At 35.5% G+C, this 20,082-nt stretch overlaps 1 protein-coding gene across 1 annotated transcript in view; it reads right to left on the bottom strand.

Annotated features, from left to right (window-relative positions):
- The window catches only part of ERC1 (ELKS/RAB6-interacting/CAST family member 1), a gene marked incomplete at its 3' end in the record, with an annotated part of 440,133 nt that overhangs the window by 181,541 nt on the left and 238,510 nt on the right, over nt 1-20,082 (bottom strand). Inside the window, exon 13 of the mRNA XM_081310767.1 lies at nt 9,396-9,531. Within this exon, the coding sequence (XP_081166893.1) occupies nt 9,396-9,531 (136 nt within the window). The remainder of the gene's footprint in view (nt 1-9,395; nt 9,532-20,082) is intronic.

Genomic DNA, 20,082 nt, shown 5'->3' with positions numbered 1-20,082 from the left:
AGATTTAAATTTTAATTTGTTATATATGACAGCAGAATGCATAATAATTTATACTACACATATAGAGCACAATTTCTCATAATTCTGGTTGTACACAAAGTAGAGTCACACCATTCATTAAAAAAAAAGTGTTCATGATAAAAAAACACATTACTCATTCTCTACATTTTAACATGGTTTCTGTTTTTTATTTTGTTATTTTATTTTGTTATCTTTTTATTTCACTGTGTTCTGGCAGGATACAAGAGATTATCTGCATTCTTTTTATACTTGCTAAGACTGTCTTTCAATCCTAAATTGGTCTATTTTAGAGAAGTTTTCACGTGCAGCTGAGAAGAAAGTGAATTTGTTTTATGATAGATGAAATGTTCTATACATAACTATTAGATACATTTGAATAAAATTATTCTTTAGTTCTCAAGGAGAAAAAGGAAAGTGCAAGGCAATAAAGCATAAGTATACATACAGGGTTAAAGAACAATGGAGAAGACAAAAGAGTAGAGTTTATTAATAAACAGTAATTTAGGGGTGGAAATTTTATATAGTAAAACTGAAAATTCATAGGAAGAAGATTCAGCATAAGAACAAGACTAGAAAATCAATAAACTATGTTCAAAAAGAAAACAAGCATTATCAGATTATCTAAAGCAGAATAGCTATGCTAGTGAGTATTTTACCTTAAAATGGGGTTAAAACATTTTCAGGTTTGGTCAATGGGAGATTCCAAATGCTAGATACTAGGGTCTAAAAGTTTGTCTCCCTCATCAAATTTCTTAGAGTGAAATCCAATCACCAATGCAATGGCATTAAGAGGTAGTCCCTTTTAAATATTATTAGCTCATGAAGGCAAAGCCCTCATAGACAGGATCAGAGCCCTTATAAGAGACCTGAGACAGCTACTTTGCCCCTTTTACCATATGAAAAAACCAAGTTGCCACCTATGACACTGAAAGCAGGCCCTCAAGAGGAATCAAATCTGTTGATGCTTTGATCTTAGACTACCCAGTCTCTACAACGGTAAGCAATAATTTTCTGTTGTTCATAAGCTAGCCACTTTATGATATTTTCTTACAGCAACAGAAACAGACTAAAACATAAAGCCAAGATGTATGTGACTGAGAGTTCCTGATCTCTTTAGATATAATTAATATCAGTAAAAATTTATGGCAGAATATCAAGCCAAGGTTACCAAAATCAGGTATAAGGGGGAACTGACATATAAACCATTAGTATATAACACAAAGTGAGATAAAATAAACCCTGAAATCAAAGGAGATACAAACTCTAAAGGAATTACAACAGAAAGCATGATTAATTCCAACTGTAAGATTTATGCAGGCTTCCTAAAGGAGGGAGAAATTAAACCTCAGAAGATGTGTAACGGACTAGGAGTATAGTTTTAGTGATATTTCTGGGGTTACATCTCTAGCACTGGGGATTGGGAGAGACACACAGATGGGTAAGGGAGCTCTTAAATCCCCAAATCACCATGGGTCAAATCAGTGAAGATTGCACTTCATGCAACTATTTATGCGGGAGGATCCTTTGGTTGGGATTTACCTAATTTCAGCTCTGTGTTCTGTAATTACTATAATTATAATTAATATAACTATATTATAACACATTTTTAACATACTCAGCATACACACAAAAATATATAATATGCATATATACTGTTAATGGAGAGGAAATACCATTTTTTATTTATCTCCTATCCTCACAGCCCTCAGCACAATGACTACTCCATACAGGCAATTAATACACGTTTAGCAAAGACAACTACAGATATTCTAAAATTTGATTTAATTAAATAAAATAAAATACAGTTTAAGGAAAATTAAACAACTTCAGAACTGAATTTAATTAATACAAAGCTAAATTCTGGGTGAGAGAAACAAAACATATGGCAAAATTACAAGTAAAATATCAACAGAAGAGACACCATAATAGAACAGCATAACAGATAACAGGAAAGGGTCATGACCAAAAAGTGCCTCAATGTCTTTATTACTTATGTCTTATATCAGTGATTTTCAACTAGAATTGTGAAAAGTTTAATTTATCTATGGACCATGCTGGAAAATTTTAGATAACCATTGTAAGTATAGTCAAGTTCTAGAAATCCATGTGCAAAAAAACATTCCTGAAAAGGTATGACAAAGATCCACCAGACACTGAATTTTGGTGAGCACAGACAGAAAAACTGGCCAATGCAAGTAGCAGGATCAATATGGGACTATTACCTCCAAGGTCAATAGGCATAATGGAAAGTATCTATCTTATCCAGGGGAGGTGACTATGCTACCTCTGGGTCATTTATTTCTGATACACTGGACCAGACCACTCAACTGTGCTGTCCTCTTTCTCGGTCTCTCAGTAGCATTAATACAATGTATTTATAGATGTTCATCAACACATAGTGGGGCTAAATCCTGCTAAACTCATTGTAAAGCAAAAATACCATTATGTAGTCAAATGATGGAAGTCAGAGGGATCTTCTGTACTCTCTTCTCTAGAGACAATATTCTCCTGCCTTCTGTGATGCTGTACTCTTTCTTATTCTCTCCCACTTCAACTGGCCTCTTCATTTCAGTCTGCTTCTCAGCACCATCTCCTCCTAGTCTATCCCATCTGTAAATGTTGAGGATCCTAAGGCCTCAGCTCTAATCCCATGTTCTTCTGTTAATATTTTATCTATAGATGGTACAATAAAACCATCTATACCAATACCAATAATACTGTGGATTTAGATATTACACACACACACACACACACACATATTACTAGGAAATGAACTCAGGGGCATCCAACCCCTGAGCCACATCTCCAGCACTATTTTGTATTTTTATTTAGAGACAAAGTCTCACTCAGATGTTTACTTAGTACCTTGCTTTTGCTGAGGCTGGCTTTGAACTTGTGATCCTCCTGCCTCCACCTCCTGAACAATTGTGGTTATAGGCATGTGCCACCATGCCCAGTTTTAAATATAATTTTAAGCTCATTTGCAAAACTAATTTATTTCAGACTTCTCTAGATTTCAATTTGTGGTACTGGGGATTAAATCCATGGCCTTGTGCATGTGATGCGAGCACTCTACCAACTGAGCTATATCCCCATAACATTCTTTAAATTCTTCCCATAAATTCTTCCCATTATTTCACAAAAATCTTTTAAATATTCCAAAGGACATTTCAAAGATTAGTAGGAAAAAATATTTTGAGATAAAAGTAATGATGGTTCAAATACCCTACCAATTTTGTAATAAACATACTGTAAAAACAACATATGTATAAAAATGGATTAAAACAAAAATATTAAACCTAGAATTTAGAACTAAATGGAAATTTCTATAACATTTAGCATATAATTAATTAGATGTTTAAAAACAACTTTTTTTTTTTAATTTTTTGTGACCATTTTCATGATTTATTTTTTTTTTAAATGAATTTTAACATTTTATTTCTTAGTTTTCGGCAGACACAACATCTTTGTTGGTATGTGGTGCTGAGGATCGAACCCGGGCCGCGCGCATGCTAGACGGGCGCGCTACCGCTTGAGCCACATCCCCAGCCCTAAAAACAACTTTTTAAAAGAATTTCTATTTACTAAATGTTAGCAGAATATTTTACATCTTTGTCTCATATAATACATTAAAATAAATCCTGCATAATCCAAAAGGATGAATAGTTACAATAAACAAGCATGTACATGCATGTACAAACATTTAAAGAACTAGAAAAACTAATACATCTAACCCTGTTATAAACGGGAGATGAATAACAGAATTGTCTAGAAAGGTTAAGGTAGGCAAATCATATTTTTTAAAAGTAGTTTACACAATAAAATGTAGCAAATCAGTCTTAAAGTAAAAATAATGAAAAGAGGAAAATATACATCAGTTTGCATCAATACAAAACATTGATTCACACTAGGTTCTCAATAGAGATCTTTGTGAGGTAATTAATTTTTGACATAGAAATTTCAGATAATAGGTCAAATAATAAATCATTATATGAGAAAAATGAAGTTTCATTAAAGAAATGGAAAAAATACTACTACTTTATGTGCACATAATGAACACAAATTTAAACAAAACCAAAGTGATCATGGGGAAAATAATGGCTAAACTGTTGGGAGCATTATAGATCAGCTTAACCTTTCTGGGTAGGAAATTTGGGAAAAACAACATTTCATGTTCTTTGACATAATAATTTTGCTCTGAGGAATACCCTAAGGAAATAACCCAATTCAGTAAAAATTATCTGCACAAATTTGCTCAGTGAAAACTGGAAATAAAAAAAGGTCTGGCAAAAGAGGAACTTGTATAAAGCAGTGAACTTTTAATTCAATAAGTACAAGCATCATTATAAAAACACACAGTTTGTGGAAATGTAATATAATATTAAGTTTTTAAAAGGAAGCTAAAATATTGTATATATTATCATTACAATGATAATAATTTTAAACTTTAAAATTAAAGCTTAGAAGAAGTTTTGGAAGGATATAAGCAAACTTAAATATTATGTATTGGGGCTGGGGCTGTAGCTCCATGGCAGAGCACTTGCCTAGTACAGGTAAGACACTGGGTTTAATCCTTAGCACCACATAAAAGTAAACAAATAAAATAAATGCATTCTGTACATCTATAACTACAAAAAAATTAATAAAATAAAATAAGCAAATAAAATAAAGGCATGCTACCCATCTACAACTACAAAAAAGAATTAAAAACAAATAAATATTATGTATTAATTTTTTGGTATGTTAATTAAAAGCTAATTCTTAAACAATATAGGCAAAGGTATAAGATAATAAAGAAATTCAGTTTAAAAATGAAAGAGACTACAAGGAAAGTATAAATATGCAATAAAATATTACTTGGAAAATATAAAAACATTTCTCAAGGAAGAAGAAAAAACACAAATAAGAAATACAGCTAGGAAACCAATCCAGGTTGTGGGTATAGCTGAGTGGCAGATCACTTGCCTAGCCTGCATAAGGCCAGGAGTGTGTTTCCCATAACAGAAACAATGGGAGGGAAGGAAGAAGGGAAGAAACTAAGCCAGAGTCAAGGACTCTACTTTTCCCCATTTTACTAGGAAAAATTTCAAACACAAATGAAAGTATAATGAGTAGTAAAATGAAACCCATTTCACCATAACTCAGCTGCAATAACTGTCAATAATCCCATTGACCAATATGCCTCCACTTATAACTTCAATTAAAAATAATTATCAGATACCACACTATTTTGTCTATAAACACTTCTCTAGGTACTTCAATAACAAAATAATTAAACTTTAAAAAAAAACTTATTGGGTATCCTGTTAAGTGCCTGGATCTCTCCTCATAAAATTTTTTATAGTTATTCAAGTCAGGATTCCAGTAAACTCTAAATGATTTCCATGAAATTTATGTTCCCCAATTTTTAAAAAATCTGTAAAAACCATCTTTCTTCTCTTTCTTCCCATTCTCATATATTAGTTGAAGAAAATGAGTTATCTGTCATGTTGAATTTTTTATAATCTGATTCAGGTATGGTGGTACATGCCTATCATCCCAGCAATTCAGGAAGCTCAGGCAGGAGCATCACAAGTTCAAGGCCAGCCTTAGCAACTTAGCAAGGCCCTCTGCATATGAGACTCTGTCTCAAAATCAAAAATAAAAAGGGCTGAGGATGTGGCTCAGGGGGTAAGCACACTTGGGTTCAATCCCCAGTACCAAAAAAATTTGTATTATAATCTGAGTTTGGTTGATAGCACTTCCTTGAGTAATTAACATATTTCTTTGCCTATTTTTTTTCTTAACCTGGCTCAATTAAATTTAGATTTGACTCTTTGGGACATATATGCAAATGCATCATAGTCAGAGGCTTAACATGCTTGATTTTTTTTCTCTTTCTATAGGAAATGAAAGATTTATTGATAGGTATCAACTTGCTCCACCCACTATAAAGTTCTCCATTGACATTTCATTCAATAATAATAACTCACTGCTGAGTTGCCTGGATCCATGTTTATTTAGTTAACTGCAAGAAGATAATTTTCTAAATTCTATCATTCCTTCTGTATTCATCAGCTGTAATTCTTCAACACTGAACCTACCATGATCCACTATCTGAGTTGTCTAACACAATTTATCCATAAAAGGCAAGTTAATTGCCCGATTCTTTCCCTTTATTTACCTATTTGTTCAGAATAATGAACTGGTGCTTTAGTAATCTCTAAATTATTTGTACAGTCTCCATATTAAGCTTTTGGATTTAAATATATTTATTTTAATCCACTGTACTCCAGTTCTTTTTATAACTTCCCATACTAGATAAATAATGGTCCCTCCATTGTTGCTCCTCTGTCCTTATTAAACAAGTTTTTATTAGTACATTGTAATTATATGTAATAGTAGTATTCATTATGACATATTCATATATGCCAATAACTTGCTCCATTTCACTCCCCATTACTTCCCTTTTCCCCTTTCCTCTTCCTTCTCCCTCACCTTCTTTCTTTACTTTAATGGTCTCCCTTCTATTTATTTATTTTTAATTGGTGCACTGTATATAAAAGTGAGATTCTTTGTGAATATTTATACATGTGCAGAGCTTAATTTGGCTACTTCATTCCCTGGTTCCTTCCCTTTTTGTCCTTTCTCTCCTTCTCCCTCTCTGTTTCCCTAGATCTATTGTTTTCCCTTCTATTTTCGTGGTTTCCCCAGCCTTTTAAAAAATTTTTTATTTTTATACTTTAATTTTCTTTTTTATGTGGTGCTGAGGATGGAACCCAGACCTCGCATGTGCGAGGTGAGCACTCTACCACTGAGCCACAATTACAGCCCTCCCCAGCCTTTTTAAAAATTATTATTATTTTTTCTCTCTAGATTGTGCTTATGAGAGAACATATTCTATTCTTGACTTTAAGTTTGTGGCTTATTTCAATTATCATGATGTTCTCCAACCATTCATTTATCAGCAACTTAAATCATTTCATTCCTATTAGGGCTGAGCAGAACTCGTGTGTGTGTGTGTGTGTGTGTGTGTGTGTGTGTGTGTATGTGTACATACGTTTATCCATTCATCTGTTCACAGATGTTTTGGCTATTATGAATTGCACTACTATAGACACTGGAATGCATATATCATTAGAGTATATGACTTCAGTTCTTTTGGATAAATACCAAGTAGTAGAATAGAGTGGGTCATATTCTATTCCTGGTCTTTTGAGTAACCTCCATACCAATTTCCACAGTGGATGTACTAATCTGTAGTCCCACAAACAATGTATAAGTGTTCTTTCTCCTCATATCCTCCAACTCTTTGTCAGCAATTATTTTTTTTTTGTATTCTTGATGACTGCATTCTAATTGGAGTAAGATAAAATCTCAGTTTTGATTTGCATCTCCCTAACCTTCTTACATGATCTCAGTAAATTCTGGAAGCTTAATTCTTCATTATCACAAGATGCTGTACTACAGTAGTTCTCGAAGTTTGATTCGAGTACCAGGAATGTCCTTGAACCAAACTTCGAGAACCAAGAATGTCATCGTCACCTATGAAGTTACTAGAAATGCAAATTCTTGCAGCTTAAGCAAACTTACTGAATCAGACCATAAGGTCTGGACCCAGCAATCTAAGCTTGAAAAGGCCTCCAGGTGAATTCAAGGGACACTATAATCTCAAACCCACTGATCTAGAGATCTAGGTTTAGAATATACATGTCCAGCTCCAATTCTGGAATCAGCCATTTTCTCCAAGAATCCCTAGCTCCTTTCAGGCATGAACTGTATTTAGAGAAAATAGTCTAAGACTAGGAAAACTCACTACCACTGGACTATTACATGTAATAGCATAATTTTAAAATATACGTAATACTAGTTAGTAAAAGAACTGAGATCAGATCCTAAGTATCTTAATTGTAGGCCAGTCCTCTTTTCACTTTCTCTGAATGAAATATATCCATTTCCTTAGTAGCTAAAAATATGGCCATCAGCTATCACTGGAATTAAGCACAAAATTCATGAGAGAAAAAGCTACCATTGGGGGAAAAAAAGTGAGGAGATTTGAATTACATTAACAAATGAAAATTCAAGATGTGAAAAAAAACACTTGACATCACTAGTAATCAGAGAAATATAAAATAAATTCTTTTACATTCATCAGATTTGTATTTTTTTTAAATGAGGAAGTGAAGGAGGAAGAGAAAAAATGCTAATATTAACCATTGTTAATATTAACAGTTGAAAGGGTGAGGAAAAATTGATGATGCTTCTTTTCAAAAGTTGGTGCATTTGAAGTAATTTATCCTTCGTAAGAAGTATATCAGTAAAAGTTATATAAAAGAGAAACCAAAAAAATTTGAGTTTCCAAGTTTAGAATGCACTTGTTGCAAAGCCTAAAATCAGTTTCTAGAAAATAACTTCTCCACATCTCTCTAGTCAAAATTGTGTGACTGTGCAATTATGGTATACATACTATATTATATCCAAAGAGAAGCAATATCACAGCAGTTTAGCTGTCATACCAGGAGTTTTAGAGGATTCCAGCATGTTTATGGGATTCCCTAAAACCTAAACCTTCTTTCTAAGGTTATTACTGCCAAGAAAAAGAGGACAGTCTGCAGATGAGAAGTTGCAGATAAAAATCACAGCCAAGTCACTTAGAACATTGTGTGCACTTAGGTAAGTAATTCAATGTCTTTGTTTTCCTATTTGCAAAATGTGCACAATACCACTGTATTACTATGAAGGTTAGAGAAATGTATGACCAGGGCCTACTTTAAATACTGGGAACCTAATTGGCACTTACATGGTAGCTGCTACTATTGTTATTTGTTCTGGTTTAACATAATCACTCCATCAAAGAAGAAAAAAATATGTCCTTTATGACTGTGAAATGTACTCTCTAAATTGAATATGTTTTTTAAAAGGAAGGAAGGAAGGAAGGGAGGGAGGGATGGATGGAGGGAGGGAGGGAGGGAGGGGAAATGGAGGAAAGAAATATGGAAAGAAAAGAAAAAGGGAAATGGAAAAAAGGAAGAAAGACACAAACTAAGATCAACAATGGTCTTTAATGAACAGAAATGGCAAACAGTTGTATTAACAACCCTATAGCTTAATATAACCCACTCATTAAACTGACATTGAACTTACCAATTAGGTATGATCAACTTGAAGCAAGATGAACTTTCTCCTATGCTGAGGTGTCCTCACAAAACTGTGGAATAAAACTTGCCTTTTCTATTTAAAGCCATTCCTTTATTGCTAAAAAGTTGATCTGACAGGAAGGCAGCAAGCAGGGTTAGAAAGAGAAAAAAGAGGAGGATAAAGATGAAGAGAAAAACAACATGCAATTAAGGATTAAATCTCTTCACCCAGTCCTCTCAGACTCCGTATGCTCTGACCTGCAGCTGCTGGGAGCTGTCGTTGAGATTGTCTTCCCTCCGCCGGGCCTCCTCTAACATCTGTGCACTCTTCTTTTTCTCCACCTGTTCCTTGTGCTTCAGATTTGCTACCTTCTTATTCTGGTCTTTCACTTGCCTATTGATAGAGGGAGAAAAATCAAGCTTTTTCATATATGTGCACAGAAAGAATATGCTATGTACAAATTTACACCAACAAAATCCAACAAAACTTCTTGTTACAAGATTTTTTTCAACAATTGTTTTTTTTCTTCATATATATATGTGTGTGTGTATATGTGTGTGTGTATACACACACACACACACAAACACACACATATATATATTTAGTTGCAGATGAACACAATACCTTTATTTATTTATCTTTATAAGGTGCTAAGGCTCGAACCCAGTGCCTCACATGCTCTAGGCAAGCACTTTACCACTGAGACTCAGCCACAGGCTGGATTTTTTTTTTCAACAATTCCAAATTTTTCCCTATCAAAGATAATACACTGTATACAATGATGTTCCAGTTTTCCTCTAAGGAGAATATATTTCAGCACATACTTTATCAAGCATGACAAAATTATAAAACAAAAGAAAAGCATGAGAGGATCTGAAATGATAGAGAAACCAAGTCAACCATTTATGTTGAAAATAATGGAAGCAGCCTCCTTACATTGTCACACAGATATATTATTATGACTCATTAACAAAGGTTTTGAAATATAACATGAATTTTACCATTATTAAATCAATATTTCAAGCATTCAAAATGGTATATATAATATACATGTATATGAAAATAATGGCATCAAGATCTAAGAACTCAGCTTAAGAATTAGAACATTCTAAGGCTAGGACTATATAGCTCAGTGGCAGAGAATTTGCCTACCATGCGTGAGGCACTGGGTACAATCCTTAGCATCACATAAAAATGAAACAAATAAAGGAATGCTACAACTATAAAAAAATTTTTTTAAAGAACATTCTATGTACTTCTGAAGCTTCCATTGTACCACTCTCATATTCCAATGACTATTATTACTCTATCCTCCACTGGTAAGAGTAATCTCTATGTTAAATTCTGGGTTTAAAATCTCCTTGTTTTTATTAAAGTTTTGCTACATATACATGGACCCTTCATTTATAGTTTGCCAATTTTTGAGTTTCATAAAATTTACCAATAAATTATTTTTTCCTTTCAGTTTGTGTTTTGAGAGTGATACTCAGTTTTCTTAATCCCCTCAATTTTTTTTGCAGTATAAAACAATGTATATGATAACTGTTTTAGCCCATTCCTAAGGTGATGGATAACTGGGTTGTTTCCATTTCTTGCTATTATAAACAATGCTGCTAGATACAATCTAATAGAACAATGCAAGTTTCTCTAGGATTTAAGTCTAAAAATTCAACTGCTTAGTCCATACAGTAGGTACAACTTACATTCGTTTCAAGGTTTTATTAACTTATACTCTCACTAGTAGGTCATAACAATGCTTGTTATATTTCTCCATACCCACTGACATTTGATATCATCAGACTTTAAAATTTTTCCTAATCTGATAAAAAATCATATCTCAATATGGTTTTAAAATGCATGCTCCTGACTACTGAAGCTAAAAATATTCTCATATGGTATTTGGCCATTCCTGTTTCCACTTCTGTGACTTATATCTTTTGTCCATTGTTTAATTAAGACAACTTTTCTTTAATGACATACGATTACTTTATATATACACTAATAATTTTTTAACTGTCACATGTTATGGACTATGTTCTTCCAAAGTATGAATTATTTCTTTGATTGCTTTATGATATCACTGCATTTACAGAATCTAAAAATTTTAATTGTTTCAAACATACCAATCTTCTCCTTTATAGTGTACAATTGTATGACAATCTTGCCCATTCTAATTCATAAAACTATTCCCCTAAAGATGTTACAACCTTGGTATTTCACAATGAAGTCATTAACCCACCTGAAATTGAAGTTGAGTGGGCATGAAGTAAAGATGTAATTTCATTTTTTTGAGTATAGTGAAAGAATAAAATTTCATTTTTGTATGTATTAATAATAATTTGACCCAGCTATACTTCAAGCATTGTCACCTCTGTCATATGTAAAGTTTTTATATACATGTGTGCCCATTTTGGGCTTTCCACTCTGATATGCTCGTATGTTTCTGAGCCAACTTTATACAACTGTAAGTACTACAGCTTTATAAAAAGTCTCAATAAATAGCAAAGCAAGACTCCCTGATTTTTCCTCTTTTTCAGAACTATTCAGTGCATTAATCCTCTGGTGGGTATTAACTGGGTGGTAACTCTAAGCTAACAGCATGTGGATGGAGGAGGTGGGTCACTCTGGAGGCATGCCTTTGGGGGATATATTTTGTGTCTCTGTGTCTCTGTCTCTGTCTCTCTAGCTCATAAACTTTTCTTCCTCCAATTGTTCTTATCAGGTTTTTTGGTTATGGCAGCAAAAAAGCTGACTAAACAAACACTGTGAAAAATCATAGACAACAAGTTGGAAAATGCAAAAGAAATGGATAAATTTCTAGAGACGTACAGCCTACCAAGACTGAATCAAGAAGAAATAGAAATAGATGTAAAAATCAATAATGAATACAGAAAAAGAAGCAGTAATTAAAAAAAATTCTCAAGGGAAAAAAGCTCACAACTGGAAGACTTCACACATGAACTCTACCAAACATTAAAGTAGAATAAATATTAAAAACAAACAAAAAGTAGAATAAATAACCAATCCTTCTCAAATTCTTTGAAAAAACTGAAGAGGAAAAACATTTCCAAACTTATTTTAAGAGGCTAGCATTGCCTCCATACCAAAGTCAAATAAGAGCAGAAGAAAAGAAAATCATAGCCCAATATATCCTGGTAAACACAGATGAAAATCCTCAACAAAATACTAGCAAACCTAATTCATTAGAATATTAAAAGGATCATTCACCATGAACAAGCGGGACTTATCTCTGGTAGGCAAGGATGATTCACCATACACAATCAATAAATAGGATATACTACATGAACAGAACGAAAGGTAAAAATTACATGATCCTCTGAAAAGACTGAGAAAAAAAGCATTTGATAAAGCTAAACATTCTTTCATGATAAAACCTCTCAATGGATGGGCACAGTGGCACATGCCTATGATCCCAGCAACTCAGGAGGCTGAGGCAAGAGAATCATGAGTTCAAAGCCAGTCTCAGCAACTTAGTGAGAAACTAAGAAACAGAGAGACCCACTTGCTAAATAAAAAATAACAAGGAGGGCTGGGGCTGGGGCTGGGGCTGGGGCACAATGGTAGAGTGCTTGCCTCACACATGTGATGCTCTGGGTTTGATCCTCAGCACCAAGTAAAAAGATAAATGAATAAGTAAAGATATTGTGTCCTTCTATAGCTAAAAATAAATAAATAAATAGATAAATAAATAAATAGGATTGGGGATGGTTGTTAAACACCCCTGGGTTTAAGCCCCAGTAACAAAATAATAAAAAATAAATAAAAATTCTCAAATAAGGCATAGAAGTAATACACTTCAGTAAAATAAAGTCCATATATGATGAACCTATAGCTGACATCATACCCAAAGATGAAAAGCTGATATCTTTTCCTCTAAAATCAAGAACAAGAAAAGAGAGGCCAAAGCTGGGCATGGAGGTGCACATCTGTAATTCTAGCAATTTAAGAGGCTGAGGCAGGAGGATCACAACTTAGATATCAACCTCAGCAACTGAAAGAGACGGTCTCAAATTTAAAATTTTTAAAAAAGAACTGAGGGGCGCAGCGGAAACATGGCGGCGGGAAAGGAGTGAGCCGCCCCGTGCCCCGCGCCGCCGCACCCGCAGGAGGATGCAGTTTATACCAGCAGACTGATTACCAAGTATGAAAGAAAGGACTCAGTGTGACACTGACCTGGTTACCTTAAGTAGAAGACAAAGTGGTATAATAGAACTGATTACTGGAGAAGAGGAAGATGGCGGCGGGAAGTGAGTAAGCCTCTCCGTGCTCCGCGCCCCGCGTCTGAAAAGCTGAGACAGACAGCTGCGACTCAGCATTAATCCATCCGGCTGAGGCGGCTGGTCAGCCCTTCCCATCCTACGGAGGTGGATGCCTGCCAGGCCTTCTTGGGTAGTGGCCGCAGGTTCCAGGCAGGGCTTGGGAGAGACAGTGGGGACCCGCCCGCTGCGTTGGTCGCCCGGCAGGGGGAGGCGAACTGTCACCGTTTGCGGGGGACACCACTGTGGCGGAGGGCTGGCGTTGCAGGACTATGGCGGAGGAGATAACTTCATTGAAGCCTGCTGCTACAGGTGTGTGGTCCCCTGGCTTTCCCTCTCCACGCATCGGGGAAACCTTAAGGGCCCCTCCCAGCCCTACCAGCTCTCCCGTGAGTGCGACAGCCAGCCCGAGGGAGTCAGAGGTGGTGCGGGACGCACGGCGTGGGACTTCCGCTCCCGCCAGGGCTAACTGCTGAGGTCTCTTGCACCAGCTACGGGGGAATGGCTACAAGAGGGCAAGTAAAATTCGCTGAGGATTCTGAGCCCCAAGCTCTACAAACTTAGGGTCTGAGGGAATGGCAATCGGGAGGAGTGAGCCCAGTCGTTCATGAAAACAGGGCTCCCGGGAGCAGCAGACCTGGCCTGTAGCCAGTATTGTGGTGAGAGGGGCCTGGCTAGAGGAAAAGTGGAAGTGATTGGACACAAGAGGAGGCCCTAGGCACTCAGGATTGGAGACTCGCCCAGTCTGGGAGGAGCTGCTGCAGAGTGATTGGATCCCGCGTACTGACAGGAGAGACTTGACCTGGTGGGCACAGCGCCACCTAGTGGAAGAGAAGTTAATCAAACTCTAAGACGGCATTTATTAGTTTTTTTTTTTTTGATTTGGGTTTTTCTTTCATTTTCATTTTTCTATCTTGTTTTTTTTTCTTCTTCTTTCTCTTCTAATTTTAATTTTAATTTTTTTTAATTATTATGATTATTTTTTTAAATTTTTTTCTTTTTTTAGTTCCTATTTCTTTCTTCTTTTGTCTTTTCATTTTTCTTATCCCCCCTTCCTTGAATTCTACCTGCCTACTCTCATTCTCTTTAGTGACTTCTTCCCTTCCCTTCTAATACCTTTCCTCCCAAGCATCAAATAAATTTATAGGAATAAACAGTAACGCAGCAGTCAAACAGAACAAGAAGCAACATGAGCAGTGTTAAGAAGCAAGGAAGAAAATGAGTACAAACAATGCAGGACAGCCTAAATATTCAGGAGGACCTAGACTCATCAGAAAAATGGTCATATAAAGACCTCAAGGAACACCTTAGACAGATGGAATGGAACCTTAAAGAGGATACAAGACAGCAAATTCAAGCAGCGAAAGAACACATTGAGAATGAATTACATAAACGGATAAAAGAAGAAGTTAAGCATCTTTATCAGGAGATAGAGATTATAAAAATAATCAAACAATAATTCTAGAAATGAAGGAAACGATAAACCAAATTAAAAACTCAATTGAGAGTATCACTAACAGAGTGGAGCAAGTAGAAACCAGAACGTCAGATAATGAAGACAAAATATACCATCTTGAAAAGAGTCTAGCCAACTCAGAAAGGCTGGTAAAAAAATCACGAGAAAAACATCCAAGAGTTATGGGATAACATGAAGAAACCAAACTTACGAGTCATCGGGATAGAAGAAGGTACAGAGATTCAAACCAAGGGAATGAGAAACCTGCTGAATGAAATAATTACAGAAAAATTTCCAGAAATAAAAAAGGAAACAGATATACAAATTGAAGATGCATACAGGACACCGAGCACACAAAATCACAGTAGACCAATGCCAAGACACATTGTTACGAAGATATCCAATATACAGAACAAAGAGAAAATATTAAAAGCTACAAGAGAAAGGAGACAGATTACATTTAGGGGTAAACCAATACGGTTAACAACGGATTTTTCATCACAGACACTGAAAGCAAGAAGGTCATGGAACAATGTATTTCAAACACTGAAAGACAATGGATGCCAACCAAGAATTCTGTATCCAGCAAAATGACGCTTCAGGTATGACAACGAAATAAAGATCTTTCATGGTAAACAAAAGTTAAAAGAATTTGCAGCCAGAAAACCAGCATTGCAAAGCATTTTGAGCAAAACACTACATGAGGAAGAAATGAAAAACAATAACCAAAACCATCAGTGGGAAGTGCCTCAGTAAAGACAGAGGGCGAGGGGAAAGATAATCATGGAGAAACAAACTAAATTTTTTTTTTTAAAAAAAGGATAAACAATCAAACATGGATGGAAGTTCAAACCATATATCAATAGTAACTCTCAATGCTAATGGCCTAAACTCTCCAATAAAGCGACATAGGCTGGTATCATGGATTAAAAAAACGAATCCAACAATATGCTGCCTCCAGGAGACACATCTGATTGGAAAAGACATACACAGGCTGAAGGTGAAAGGATGGGAAAAAATATACCACGCACACAGTTCTCGTAAGCAAGCAGGAGTGGCCATCCTCATATCGAATAAAATCGACTTCAAGACTAAGTTAATCAAAAGGGATAAAGAAGGTCATTATATACTGTTAAAAGGAACCATTCACCAACAAGACATAACAATTATCAATATTTATGCACTAAATAATGGTGCTGCGACATTCATAAAACAAATTCTCCTCAAGTTCAAGAATCAAATGGACCACAACACAATAATTATGGGTGACTTCAACACACCTTTCTCACCATTGGACAGATCCTCCAAACAAAAGTTGAATAAAGAAACTATAGAACTCAATATCACAATCAATAACCTAGACTTAACGGACATATATACAATATATCAACCATCATCAAATGGATATACTTTTTTCTCAGCAGCACATGGATGCTTCTCAAAAATAGACCATATATTATGCCATAGGGCAACCCTCAGTAAATATAAAGGGGTGGAGATAATACCATGCATTTTATCTGATCATAATGGAATGAAACTGGAAATCAATGATAAAAGAAGGAAGGAAAAATCCTACATCACATGGAAAATGAACAATATGTTACTGAATGATCAATGGGTTACAGAAGACATAAAGGAGGAAATCAAAAAATTCTTAGAGATAAATGAAAATACAGACACAACATATCGGAATCTATGGGACACAATGAAAGCAGTTTTAAGACGAAAATTCATCGCCTGGTGGTCATTCCTCAAAAAAAAAAAAAAAACCCAACAAATAAATGAGCTCACACTTCATCTCAAAGCCCTAGAAAAGGAAGAGCAAAACAACAGCAAATGTAGCAGAAGGCTAGAAATAATAAAAATCAGAGCGGAAATCAATGAAATTGAAACAAAAGAAACTATTGAAAAAATTAACAAAACTAAAAGTTGGTTCTTCGAAAAAATAAATAAAATCGACACACCTTTAGCCATGCTAACGAAGAGAAGAAGAGAGAGAACTCAAATTACTAACATACGGGATGAAAAAGGCAATATCACAACAGATGCAACAGAAATATAGAAGACAATTAGAAATTATTTTGAAAACCTATATTCCAACAAAATAGAAGATAGTGAAGACATCGATAAATTTCTTAAGTCATATGATTTACCCGGACTGAGTCAGGAGGATACACACAATTTGAACAGACCAATATCAATGGATGAAATTGAAGAAGCCATCAAAAGACTACCAACCAAGAAAAGCCCAGGACCAGATGGGTATACAGCGGAGTTTTATAAAACCTTTAAAGAAGAATTAATACCAATACTTTTCAAGTTATTTCAGGAAATAGAAAAAGAGGGAGCTCTTCCAAATTCATTCTATGAGGCCAACATCACCCTGATTCCGAAACCAGACAAAGACACCTCAAAGAAAGAAAACTACAGACCAATATCTCTAATGAACCTAGATGCAAAAATCCTCAATAAAATTCTGGCGAATCGAATACAAAAACACATCAAAAAAATTGTGCACCATGATCAAGTAGGATTCATCCCTGGGATGCAAGGATGGTTCAACATACGGAAATCGATAAATGTTATTCACCACATCAATAGACTTAAAGATAAGAACCATATGATCATCTCGATAGATGCAGAGAAAGCAATTGACAAAGTACAGCATCCCTTTATGTTCAAAACATTAGAAAAACTAGGGATAACAGGAACTTACCTTGACATTGTAAAAGCTATCTATGCTAAGCCTCAGGCTAGCATCATTCTGAATGGACAAAAGTTGAAGGCATTCCCTCTAAAATCCGGAACAAGACAGGGATGCCCTCTATCTCCACTTCTATTCAATATAGTTCTCAAAACACTGGCCAGAGCAATCAGACAGATGAAAGAAATTAAAGGCATAAAAATTGGAAAAGAAGAACTTAAATTATCACTATTTGAAGATGACATGATTCTATACCTAGAAGACCCAAAAGGGTCTACAAAGAAACTACTAGAACGAATAAATAAATTCAGCAAAGTGGCAGGATATAAAATCAACACGCATAAATCAAAGGCATTTCTGTATATCAGTGACAAAACTTCTGAAACGGAAATGAGGAAAAACACTCCATTCACAATATCCTCAAAAAAAATAAAATACTTGGGAATAAACCTAACAAAAGAGGTGAAAGATTTATATAATGAAAACTACAGAACCCTAAAGAGAATTTGATGAAGATCTTAGAAGATGGAAAAACATACCCTGTTCATGGATAGGCAGAACTAACATCATCAAAATGGCGATATTACCAAAAGTTCTCTATAGGTTTAATGCAATGCCAATCAAAATCCCAAGGGCATATCTTGTAGAAATTGATAAAGCAATCATGAAATTCATATAGAAAAATAAAAGACCCAGAATAGCAAAAGCAATTCTAAGCAGGAAGTGTGAATCAGACAGTATAGCGATACCAGATTTCAAACTATATTACAGAGCAATAGTGACAAAAACAGCATGGTACTGGTACCAAAACAGGCGGGTGGACCAATGGTATAGAATAGAGGACACAGAGACTAATCCACAAAGTTACAACTATCTTATATTTGATAAGGGGGCTAAAAGCATGCAATGGAGGAAGGATAGCATCTTCAACAAATGGTGTTGGGAAAACTGGAAATCCATATGCAACAAAATGAAACTGAATCCCTTTCTCTCGCCATGCACAAAAGTTAACTCAAAATGGACCAAGGAGCTTGATATCAAACCAGAGACTCTGCGTCTGATAGAAGAAAAAGCTGGCTCCGATCTACAGATTGTGGGGTCGGGCTCCAAATTCCTTAATAGGACACCCATAGCACAAGAGTTAACAACAAGAATCAACAAATGGGACTTAATTAAACTTGAAAGTTTTTTCTCAGCAAGAGAAACACAATAAGAGAGGTAAATAGGGAGCCTACATCCTGGGAACAAATTTTTACTCCTCACACTTCAGATAGAGCCCTAATATCCAGAGTATACAAAGAACTCAAAAAATTAGACAATAAGATAACAAATAACCCAATCAACAAATGGGCCAAGGACCTGAACAGACACTTCTCAGAGGAGGATATACAATCAATCAACAAGTACATGAAAAATTGCTCACCATCTCTAGCAGTCAGAGAAATGCAAATCAAAACCACCCTAGGATACCATTTCACTCCAGTAAGATTGGCAGCCACTATGAAGTCAAACAACAACAAGTGCTGGCGAGGATGTGGAGAAAAGGGTACACTTGTACATTGCTGGTGGGACTGCAAATTGGTGCAGCCAATTTGGAAAGCAGTTTGGAGATTCCTGGGAAAGATGGGAATGGAACCACCATTTGACCCTGCTATTGCCCTTCTCGGACTATTCCCTGAAGACCTTAAAAGAGCATGCTACAGGGATACTGCCACATCGATGTTCGTAGCAGCACAATTCACAATTGCTAGACTGTGGAACCAACCCCGATGCCCCTCAATAGACGAATGGATAAAAAAAATGTGGCATCTATACGCAATGGAGTACTATGCAGCAATAAAAAATGACAAAATCACAGAATTTGCAGGGAAATGGACGGCACTAGAGCAGATTATGCTTAGTGAAGCTAGCCAATCCCTAAAAAACAAATACCAAATGTCTTCTTTGATATAATGAGAGCAAATATGAACAGAGCAGGGAGGAAGAGTAGGAAGAAAAGAGTAACATTAATTAGTGACATGAGATGGGAGGGAAAGGGAGAGATGAGGAAAATTGCATGGAAATGAAGGGAGACCCTCATTGCTATACAAAATTACATATAAGAGGTTGTGAGGGGAATGGGAAAATAAACAAGGAGAGAAATGAATTACATTAGATGGGGTAGAGAGAGAAGAAGGGAGGGGAGGGGAGGAGGGATAGTAGGGGATAGGAAAGGTAGCAGAATACAACAATTACTAATAGGGCAGTATGTAAAATTGTGGATGTGTAACCGACGTGATTCTGCAATCTGCATTTGGGGTAAAATTGGGGGTTCATAACCCACTTCAATCTAATGTATGAAGTATGATATGTCAAGAGCTTTGTAAAGTTGTGAACAACCAATTAAAAAAAATAAAAAATAAAGAACTGAGGATGTAACTTAGTGGTAAAGCCCCCTGAGGTTCAACCCCTAGTCCAAAAATGAAAAAGAAAAGCAAAATGTGTCCACTTTTACCACTTCTACTTAA

The sequence above is a fragment of the Spermophilus citellus genome, assembly GCF_964194105.1.
Source record: "Spermophilus citellus genome assembly, chromosome: 10".
NCBI classification, from domain to species: Eukaryota; Metazoa; Chordata; class Mammalia; order Rodentia; family Sciuridae; genus Spermophilus; species Spermophilus citellus.
The sequence above is the reverse complement of the archived record's forward strand: the minus strand, read 5'-3'. Positions and strand labels throughout refer to the sequence as shown.